The sequence below is a fragment of the Nothobranchius furzeri genome, chromosome 7 (genome assembly GCF_043380555.1).
Source record: "Nothobranchius furzeri strain GRZ-AD chromosome 7, NfurGRZ-RIMD1, whole genome shotgun sequence".
In the NCBI taxonomy this organism is placed as follows: domain Eukaryota; kingdom Metazoa; phylum Chordata; class Actinopteri; order Cyprinodontiformes; family Nothobranchiidae; genus Nothobranchius; species Nothobranchius furzeri.
This window is the reverse complement of record NC_091747.1, coordinates 70,178,684-70,189,594: the sequence shown is the minus strand read 5'-3', so window position 1 is coordinate 70,189,594 and position 10,911 is coordinate 70,178,684. Positions and strand designations below refer to the sequence as shown.

Here is a 10,911-nt window from a genome sequence, read left to right as displayed (position 1 = left end):
AAGGTTTTTGATCTCAGTGGGACAATCCTGGTTAAATAAAGAATTAATAAAATTTCCTATTTAGATCAGATGGAAACTATTTGTTTTAACATGTGAAGTGATTGAGCTCAAAAGTATTTAATCCTAGCCACCAGAAGAGCATCGCACAAAGCTGTTATGTGAAAACATTAATATTTCCACAAATTAAAATACTAGTAATAAACACCAAATCAAAACTAGAGTTAAACGTCCACCTTTTTCTGAATTGCAGTGTTAGAAACAAAACACCTTACAATTCAGACACTTCATATCATGCAGCTCGTTGGGCTCTGCAGAAGCCTGTTAATTACCTGCCGATTGAAATCAGGTGTGTTGAAACTAAACCGGGCTGGACCTACAGGACCAGAATCGAATACCCCTGCATTACAGGCTAAAGTGTTACATCCGCTTAATGCTTAAGTGGTGCTCAAAAATACTCACAAGTGTGGTTAGAGTGCCATAAAAGAAGCAAAAGATGTTTAAAAAATGTCAATTTATTCCAATAATACATTTTAAACAACAACAACTGATGTCAGTAAATTTGAAACAAGGGCTCAATGACAAAATTCAGAATCCAAACCTGACAGTGTATAAAAACAACTGAACTTTTTTCTTACTCTTGGAAAAAAAGGGAATAACTGTGACATTGTTTAATATCTTCAGCACAAATGAGTCACTGCAGCTTAAACAGCTTCCTGCACCGACAAGTTAATGTCTGAATGTCGGTGAGACGAGTACACACTGCTCTGCTGCTGCACTACTATTCCACTGGGTGGGATCAACACCAGCCGAGAACATTTGAAGACAGGTAAAACAAAGGTGTTCAGGGACTAGAGAGAGGTAGGGCTGTCCATAGCCAACAGTCTTATAGAGACGTGCCTCCGGTCTGCTGTTGGAAAACATCAATCGTATCTTCATCCTCCATTTCTAACTGCAAATGAGAAAATTAGAAAGGCCAGAGTGAGCAGGTTAGTAGAAACTTGTAAGCAGTGGAATTATTTAAAGCAGCTTTTGATGATTCAAATGAAACAGTGCAGTGTTGAGGATCAGTGATCACAATTGTGACAGCTTTAAGATAAACCTTTCACGCTGATTTGTCGGTGGTAAACCTTTTGAGCAAATTCAACATTAGTGGCTTTCCACAAACAATGTCACAAATGACTGCAGATTAACCCTGCTGTCCAGGCATGCTTTCTAATTCTAATCAAGTACATCACACACCCCAAAGTACCGTAATTTCCGGACTATAGAGCGCACCTCAATATAAGCCGCACCAGCAAAAAAAGGTTTTCTACACACACACGCCCAGGATCCGAAATAAAATTTTTTACTCACCGGCCAAGTTGGCTGGTAGATGATGAAAATCTACCGGCCAAGCATATTTTTTACCGGCCAAAAGTCTAAATGATTTAGATCCACCTAAAGCATGTTATTTTATATTATGTTGATTCCAAACAGAGTGACAAAATAATTAAAACATCAATTAATAAGAAAAACAACTCTTTTGTCATTTTTACTATTTATTTATTTATTTTTAGAGATGTTTTTATGAACTCTTTCATTGAAATCTAGTCAGACTCCTTGTTTTCTCTGTCCATGAAGTCTGGCCTCCTGCTTCTGACACCCTCTTTGTGCCAAAGCATTACAGCCTCATTTGGGTCACAGTCCTTGATCTCTGGAGAACACAGCTGCACCATGAGAATATCTGAAAGTGTCAGGGCTAGGGTTGTCACGGTAACCGGTGTAGCGGTAAACCCCGGTAAAAAAGTTGACAATAATAATAACAGTCTTGTTTAAAAAACAATTATCTCGGTGGATTACCGTGGCTGCGGTGTCGGCGCGGTGACCCTTACCAGCCACCGTATCATCTGCTGAAGTTGCCGGCGGCACATGCGCACTTTGTTGTTTACAACCAAAACTTTCTTGAAGCTAAAGCTGAAATAATGTTTATGTTTATGTGCTTAGCAGACACTTTTACCAAAAGCGACTTACAAATTTTTTTAACCTATAGGGCATGTTGTGATCTGTGGGGGAAACCGGAGTACCCGGAGAAAACCCACGCATGCATGGGGAGAACACGCAACTCCACGCAGAAAGGCCGCAGCCGAGTTTCGAACCTTCGACCTTCGTGTTGCGAGGCAACAGTGCTAGCCACTGCACCACCATGCAGCCCATATAATGGCAGGAGGAGACGGCACTCGGGACATTTACTATCCCTCAAAGAAGACAAAGTCGGAAGTCCGGGCATTTTTTTGGATATTTGAAGAATGCCGAGGGCCAGTTGTCTGTGAAAGGCAGCAACGCTACGTGGCCATCATAATGTAGCCATTGTCTCACGACTCCGCCATCTCCGGTTCGCCACTTTTCACAAAATCTTCTGGTTGCCACTGGTCCTGGTGGTTTTTCTTCCAGTTCAACGAGTTTTATTTTGGAAGGCTGACTGACTCCAGTTAAAAACCGCCACATTTCACCGCTAGTTTTAACACGAAGCTAACTGCTAACTTGATGAACTGATTGAATGGGATAGGTGGAAATGACGTTGGATGCGGCGCTCACGTTTCGCGTACGTTTGTGTACGTTGCATGCAGGCGGGAGGAGTATCAGAAATCCGTGGAAGATGACTGATAAAAATAACTAATTTGGTGCAAACATTTACTCGCCAGGTGGCAGGTAGAGCTAAAAAATTTACTCGCTCGCATTTGGCGAGTGTTAATTTCGGACCCTGCACACGCCGCACTCAAATACAAGCCGGTGCGCAGCAGCCACATGCGGGTCTCCGGCGCACAGCGCACGTACGGCCATAACATAAGATAATTAGACAGAAAGACGCTACACGGAAGTTTTTCGTCGTTGTTTTAATTCAACAAAACGAATTTTAAACACGGGTGAACGTGAAAGTTTAGAAAAGAAAACAGCACTGATAGCATTCATATTTCTGGATGGTTATAAAATAAAAACAGAACTGACACGTTATTACCGGTCATTTGCATGTTTAGAAGAAAAGAACAGCGCTGACACAGCATTAATAAGCCCTGGATGACTAGAAAATAAAAACTGCACACTAAACATGCCTGTTAGTAATGATCTGCACAGCGGAAACAGTGGAAACACCTCGGCCGTCTGCTCTTTGTGTGTTCACCCAGTCTTCAAGAATGTTTTACAATTCCGGCCATCTGCTTTTATTTCCTCTGAAAGCTTTTGTCGTTTTTTTTACATCGAGTTCTTCCCGCTGCCGCCTCCAACGTCGCACCATTGATTTATTTATGCCAAGCTCCCGTGCAGTGACTGTTTCCTTGTTTGATGGCCAGATCGATCGCTTTTAACTTGAAAGCTGCAGCATACCTCCGCGTGTTTTCCATCACGAGGGTGTGTCTGATGTGTAAACGTGCCTGTCTCACTTTACTGCTGGAGAGCGCCTCTAGTGGTTGTTGGCCAACAAAAATCTACACATGAGCCGCAACCATGATATTTGCCGCAGGCTTCAAAGCACAGGGAAATAATAGCGGCGTGTAGGACGGAAATTACGGTGTCCATGAAGTGCTTTTCTGATATGTTTTGTTGCTGGAACTAAAAACGCAACGCAATGCTGCGTGTCCGAGAGCAAATGCTCACCAGATTTGATCAAAACAGCTTAAAATACCAACTGCAGTTGTTTTACTAATCGCTAGACTATGAGGTGTTCATATTTTGTTGAAACTGTAAATATTTGTTAGAAATGATGTCATTTATGCTCGTTTAAATGATTCCATTACACATGGCCTTTCAAGTTTATTTTGATGATTTATTTAAACCTGTGAAGTACAAAAAACCCCTCAAGATCCACGAATGTGGTCTTTTTTTTTGTTTCACAACATTGTTTGGTTTTCAATAAAGTTATGAAACTTAGAATTACGGTTAAAATAATATGTTTAGCTCAAATCCAGCACCTTAAAAGTGATCATGTGTACTTTCCCTGGAGACAGAGGGTAGTACATACCTAAATCGATGCAAGCAAGTGGTATATTTATGTTCGAGTAAAACCTTACCAACGAACGGCCATTAGGGTAACAAAAATCCCTGGAAGCACAGTCTCCAGCAAAATGACGAGCACATCAGACTTCCTTTCATCACTGGCAACGAGTGAAGTGGTAAATGAGTAAAACAACTTTAATGAATGTTGAAAGTTTTATAACCATTTGTTACAAATCAGTGAATGTGTTTTCTCCTCATGGGTTTCCATCCATCCATCCATTCATTCATTCATTTTCATCCGCTTATCCGGAGTCGGGTCGTGGGGGCAGCAGCCTAAGGCGAGAGGCCCAGACTTCCCTCTCCCCAGCCACCTGGGCCAGCTCCTCCGGGGGAATCCCAAGGCGTTCCCTGGCCAGGTGAGAGACATAGTCCCTCCACCGTGTCCTGGGTCTACCTTTAGGTCTCCTCCCGGTTGGACATGCCTGGAAACCCTCACCAGGGAGGCGTCCAGGAGGCATCCTGACCAGATGCCCGAGCCACCTCAACTGGCTCCTCTCGATGTGGAGGAGCAGCGGGTCTACTCCGAGCCCCTCCCGAATGACTGAGCTTCTCCCCCTACCTCTAAGGGAGAGCCCAGCCACTCTTCGGAGAAAATTTTGCCCGCTTGTATCCTCAATCTCGTTCTTTCAGTCACTACCCAAAGCTCATGACCATAGGTGAGGGTAGGAACTAGAGCTGACGAAAATAATCAAATAATCGATGCATGGGGATGCGGACATAAAAGATTCTGCATCGTAGAAGAGGACGCCATAATCGATTATAGTGGAATGTAGTTTTGTTTTTTTTTAACGGCGGCTCCAGCGCAGCATCCAAATCTGTCAGAGCCAGCGTCCTCCACATTTACCAAGTGGTTCCGCCTTTATGTGGTCCTGCAGGGCTGAGCGCTAGAGTTGTAACCTGAGATCGAACTGGAACCGGATCAGCCCGACCGGTTCTGTTGGATTTGGGCCGTGAATTAAGTTAATTGAGCGGGTTGTCATGCGGCGCGCTTCGCTCGCTCGATATGAGAGAGTGAGAGACTGTCTGCTCACACAAGAGAGAGGATCGGCGGACGCTCCTCCAAACACGCATTATTATTTTCATAATTTAATTATTGTTTCTCCTGGAAGCACTCTGTCAGACCGAGTGTTGTAATGTAGGGAGATCCGGTCTTGGGGAGGGGGCGGGGTCAGTGACGGCGGCTGCAGCGTGATCGTCTGTCTCTTATTTAGGGACACGGAGAAGTTAAAAGGAGAGAGAAATAGAAGATAGAAGTTCTTGTTCCACTTTATTCTTTTGTTTCATGAAGATAAACTGATGTTAAATTCAGCTTAAAGAGAAACTGTTTTCCCTCACTCGTGAACAAGACCCCGTGATACTTAACTCCTCCACTTGGGGCAGGACCTCATCTCTGACCCGGAGAAGGTATTCTACCCTTTTCCGAATCAAGACCATGGTCTCAGATTTAGAGGAGCTGATTCTCATCCCAGCTGCTTCACACTCGGCTGCGAACCGCTCCAGCGAACTATCACGTTCTGATGAAGCCAACAGGACCACATCATCTGCAAAAAGCAGAGACCTGATCCTCAGGCCACCAAAACGGATGCCTCCACACCTTGGTTGCGCCTAGAAATCCTGTCCATAAAGGTTATGAACAAAATCGGTGACAAAGGGCAGCCTTGGCGGAGCCCAACTCTCACTGGGAACGAGCCCGACTTACTGCCGGCAATGCGGACCAAGCTCTGACACCGGTCATACAGGGACCTAACAGCCCGTATCAGAGGGCCTGGTACCCCATACTCCCGGAGTATCCCCCACAGGGCCCCCCAAGGGACGTGGTCAAATGCCTTCTCCGAATCCACAAAACACATGTAGACTGGTTGGGCGAATTCCCACGTACCCACCAGGATCCCCCTAAGGGTACAGATCTGGTCCAGTGTTCCACGGCCAGGACGAAAACCACATTGCTCCTCCTGAATCTGAGGTTCAACAATCCAACAGACCCTCCTCTCCAGAACCCCTGAATAGACCTTACCAGGAAGGCTCAGGAGTGTGATCCCACTGTAGTTGGAACACACCCTGTGGTCCCCCTTTTTGAATAAGGGGACCACCACCCCAGTCTGTCAGTCCAGAAGACAACATGGCGTGACTAATATGGGGTCGCCGAGAGACTTAGACCCACTTCTATATAATTTAGATCTGATTTTTGTGGTTATGTTACAAAGTCGCCAATATTTTTTCAACAGCTGGGCATCATTTAACTCATTTAACAAAAATTCGATGGTTATTTCTAGAGATTAATGGTAAAAACAACACATCTTTTTAAATAATGAACATTTTTTTGGACTGTCAAGCAGACTGAAACACAGTCTGAACAGTCATGAGTAGTCTTACCTGTGAAGGCGTGTCCGTTTCATTGATAGGCTGACCATCAAACCGAAATCTTATTTGCCTCATGGACAGTCCCTGCCATGACAGAAAGGAGAGGTAATGAAGCCTATGATGTAACTAAGAGACAAAAATGACCGAGTAGTGGTCTCACTTGTCGTTCACAATAAGCCTTCATCAGTTTGCTAAGAGGAGTGTGCCTTTTGATTTTGAACTGCACCACAGAGCCATCCTGGCCCGCCACCTTCAGGTTGATGTGCTCATTGTTCTCCGTCTTAACTCCCTCCTGAAAAAAAAGCAGATATTTGGTCAGTCATGTTGCTTTCAGACAAGAAAAATCAAAACTCATCTGCTGCGGTCTGCCCTCCTGCCCAGTCGATGTGAATGAAGATTTGCAAACCTCGTGCAGAAAGGAGCGACGTAAACTCCGCACGTTAGCTTTAGCATTTTAGCAACAATGGCCTACAGCTCAGAGGGATGTGTGGAGAATGTTAACCCTCCAGGAACTATTAACGCCATACTTTATCCAGAAGGATGTGCGGTGAGTTGTCCAACTGGCCTACTAAGAGCTCATACATATACCTGAGGGTTTAATTTAACTGGTTTATTTTGGCCTGGCCGGCGTCTTTACGATTCATTAGCTTCATTTTTACGACGTTTGGGTATGCAATAACAAATTAATAACTCCCAGCGCATCCTTCACAATAACAGCTACACTCTAAATGTGTGAAGGAAATATGCACACAGACTATAATGCATTTACGCATTTTCTTTTATTCTGTCCAGAGCTCAGGAACATTAGCCGAGTTAGCTTCTTCTGTTATTTTACCGGCTACCTAGCTAACTAACGCGGTAGCACGGCGGTTGAACAGAAGAATGCTTCGAGTCGAGAAGCTGCCAAAACACGTCACACAATCACCCTTACGGTGTAACATGTATGTTTGGCGCGAATAAAACGATAAATAGTCAAAACAATCAGAAACACTCCCTTCTTACCTTGGGTTTCTCGTCTGCCATTGCTGCTGTTACTGCGGCTACTAGCTAGTCTGCTGCGCATGCGCCATCAAGTGCGTCACTTTCAAACTTGTCAGGGTCAGATAAGGAAGTTATTTTCAGATTTTGAGGTCGCAAGAATTCGTTTTCCTCAGTTTAGTAAACCGCGCACACGGACTCACAATCAGTTGCTGTGCCAGACGAGGCCGAAGTTATTCCAGACAGGCGCTGCTTCCTCTGAGTCAGGAGCGCACAGACTGCGCGGATCCAGTGCTGCTGCACAGTGAACTTATGCTGTGAAAAATTACAGATGTGGGTCGTTACGTTATTCAGTCTGCACATAACAGAAATTGCAACGCTTGTTGACTTCAGTACACACCGTTTAATATATTTACTTCAAAGTCAATTCTTAGAAAAACTGTTTAAAAAGCGCTCAATTTCAGCTTCTTCAGGCCTCAGTGAGCAGGTCAAAGGTCAGGGTTCTGGTAATAACAGACAATTAGAAAACAACCGAACAGATTTGTCTTGCTAGGCAGGCTAGTTTGAGAACGCCTCTTTTTCCAAAAAGGACATATCGCAAATCCTCTAATATTGGCCTGTATTCAATTAACGGCTGGGTATCATATTTTGGCCGGTGTCTGAGTCGGCAGAGGTGAATAATGGCCGGTATTTTATTGTGGCCGGGTGGAATGTGGTAACAAGCAAGTACCACGGGGGGGTGGGGGGGTGGGGGGGGGGGGGGTGGGGTCATCCGTCTCACCTTTGATTTGCCAGTGACAGACCGCGATTTGGCAGGTGCGGAGACGAAGAGGAGGCGAACATTTGATATCAAGTTCAAAGAGAATGTGCGCTGCAGAACACTCTGGGGAGCAATGGGGTTGTATGAACTAGTCGACTTCACTATAGTGACTTTTTATGCCTGTCATCGACTAGTCGCTGTCACGTGATAATGACCGGCAAGATGCAGCCCTCGGAAAAGACAGCAGCCTGCTGTCAGCAGGTGACAAGCTCCTGCGCTCGGGGAGGGGGCAACGCGCTGTGCCAGAGCGTCGGTACTGACGCCCGCCGTAAAATGGACATTTAACCAAATTGTGACCTTTTCCCTCTTGCAATTTAACCTTCCCCTCACCCCCATCCTAACCTCATATTAACCAGCTTGTGCATGCAAAGCTCTGATCGTTGACACGCTCCAGACATCTGCGTCCTGAGCACAGCCACAGTAACGTTATCAAATCAGGTGTCGCCACCTCAAAAACCAATTTAACACGCAATCGTTCATGTCGGCTCATTTCCTTTAATGTTTTCTGTCTTTTACTTGTGCCTGATGCGTTTCGCTGCTGTGGAGCGGGGCGCATCACCTTGTCCTCTGGTGACGCACCGATCACTGATGCGGCCGCCAAGCAGCGAGCACTCCCCAGTTTTAGCGGTCGGTAGATCTTTTAGAACTGCAGTTCAAAGGTAACTCATAAGGTGAATATATATGAAGCCAGGTAGCAGTTTTTCTTTAGGATTGAGAGGAGATGCAGGAAGATAATAAACAGGCAGGACAGAAAAATAGTCAAATAAAAACAAGTTAGTTTTTGTACCTGCTGGTTGCAACAAACAGACACCATTGAAGGTAATCAGAAGTGAGGAACAGAAAATGAAATCATTATTTTAATGTTTAGAGCAGCAGGAACTCCGAGAGGCTGCAGGCACATCAGTGAGTTTGCGGCCACTGCGCAGGGGGAGGGGGGAGAGGGCTGAAGCAGAAACTACCGTTGTTAAAAGAAATGTGTTTAACTTTGAAAATGTGGGCGCGGTTTTAATTGTCAAAAACTCCAGCGAACCATTAGTTCATTTTGCTCAAATAGAAATAGAGGCCTGCCTCTAATACTGGCCCTCCTTCCAATAAAGGCCTGGAGCTTGATGAGCTTGAGTCAAATACAGGCCTGGGGCCTGTGTTAGAGGATTTACGGTAAATATTTACATTTTAAAACTGAACAAATCACAACACATCTGGATCAATGTTTGTAAACAAACAGATCTTAAAGACAATAAAGCACAGAGTTGAAAACTAAAATCAATGAGAACCTCAATAAAGTCTGGTCCGTTTGACTATCAAAAACACTTGTCACGATTTTTTTAAAACCTGTGAGGTATGATTAATGCAAATATTTCGGTGGCTTATAGGTGATCTAACAAAAAGACATTATACGCCAGATTTATATTTGGAAATTCAAAAAAATGTTAGAAGTTTGGAGCTAAATTTAAGATTTATTTCCTGAGAACATTTTAAACCCAGATATTAGAAGTATCCAGGCTGTTTGAATGAAAACATGTTATTACAACTGAACGAGAGCAAATATCTGCAAAAAAACATTAAATGGAAGCTGACTCAACGCGTGAGCTTGACTGTATATTAATGTGTGGGATTGTAAATGTGTGAGGGCACTAAATACTACTTCAGCCATCCAGTCGCAGGCCTACGTTAGCCAACGATTAGGTGTGATGTTTACTGCTGTCGACAAAGGCTCTTTACATTTGGACTAATTATGACTGAAGCAGCATGAAAACAAGACGAGACGTGTGAGAAGTGTAGTACAAATAGAGTCATCTCCTTTATTTCCCCATGCACACTAATAGCTTTTCAAAAATATGCCATGACATTTTAATCACCTCAAAAGCATAAATACTTCATTCATAACAATTATGCAGTGTTTCACTTAACACCAATAACTCATAAAAGACAATAATAAATGAAAACATTACCACTTATGTCATTTATTGTTTCGCAGTGTAAACAAAACCATTTTTGTTTTCACTTTAATTAAACTCCCACACTAGTAAAGCATTTAAACTACCACTATAGTTCAGTTTCCAGGTCATTTAACACCAGATGTACAATATGTAACATGTTATTTACCATAGTACTCGTCAGCAGCTCGGGTTAAACAAATAAGCACTATTGTCTCCGGCACAGTGCTTTTAATTTGCAGATATTTCAAAATTAAAAATGCTTGTAATACATGTAGCAGATCAGGATTCACACCAGAGTGGTCTAATAATGTAGCAGAACTTCACACATCTGATCATGTCGTACGTTTAAGCGTCCATATTTAGAGGTTTATCCAGAAGGAAAACAGCAATAATGCTCAACAAATATTTTTCTCAAACAACAGGACAATACTGAAACTCGTGATAAAACAGTGCTAAGTAAAGTAACTCCACAAGTACTCAGGAGTAACCAGAGCAGGAAGATCAGACGTAAGCCGACTCCGACGGGGCGCTGGCGGAGCAACGGCTAGGATTTTTATGTTTTAAATGCATCAACAGCAGGACATCAACAGGGTCATTAGATATCGGTTTGTGCATAAATACCGTAAATCCTCTAATACAGGCCCGGGCCTGTATTAGAGGATTTACGGTATTATAAATAACTAGAACATTTATAGATAGCTTCCTCAACAGCCTGTCTGGAGAAATATACGTCCAATGTGGCTGATAAGCCAACAGCCGCCGATTTAAACCAGCTCCAACACC

General features: G+C 43.7%; 1 protein-coding gene across 1 annotated transcript; it reads right to left on the bottom strand.

Moving 5' to 3' along the window:
- Nucleotides 1-494: 494 nt before the first annotated feature.
- On the bottom strand, nt 495-7,535 carry sumo2a (small ubiquitin like modifier 2a). Its single transcript, XM_015954443.3, has 4 exons — nt 7,393-7,535; nt 6,551-6,682; nt 6,403-6,474; nt 495-949 (listed from the first exon to the last, which is right to left on the bottom strand). Exons 1-4 carry the CDS (start codon nt 7,411-7,413, stop codon nt 884-886), a joined length of 291 nt encoding a protein of 96 aa, XP_015809929.1. The 5' UTR covers nt 7,414-7,535; the 3' UTR covers nt 495-883.
- Nucleotides 7,536-10,911: the final 3,376 nt, after the last annotated feature.

Excerpts from the sequence above, each read along its gene's own strand:
- sumo2a (XM_015954443.3), bottom strand. The coding sequence starts at position 7,413 with ATGGCAGACGAGAAACCCAAG. Across the intron at positions 6,683-7,392 it reads TGGCAGACGAGAAACCCAAG|GAGGGAGTTAAGACGGAGAA; the intron begins GTAAGAAGGGAG and ends CTTTTTTTTCAG. Across the intron at positions 6,475-6,550 it reads AGGCTTATTGTGAACGACAA|GGACTGTCCATGAGGCAAAT; the intron begins GTGAGACCACTA and ends CTGTCATGGCAG.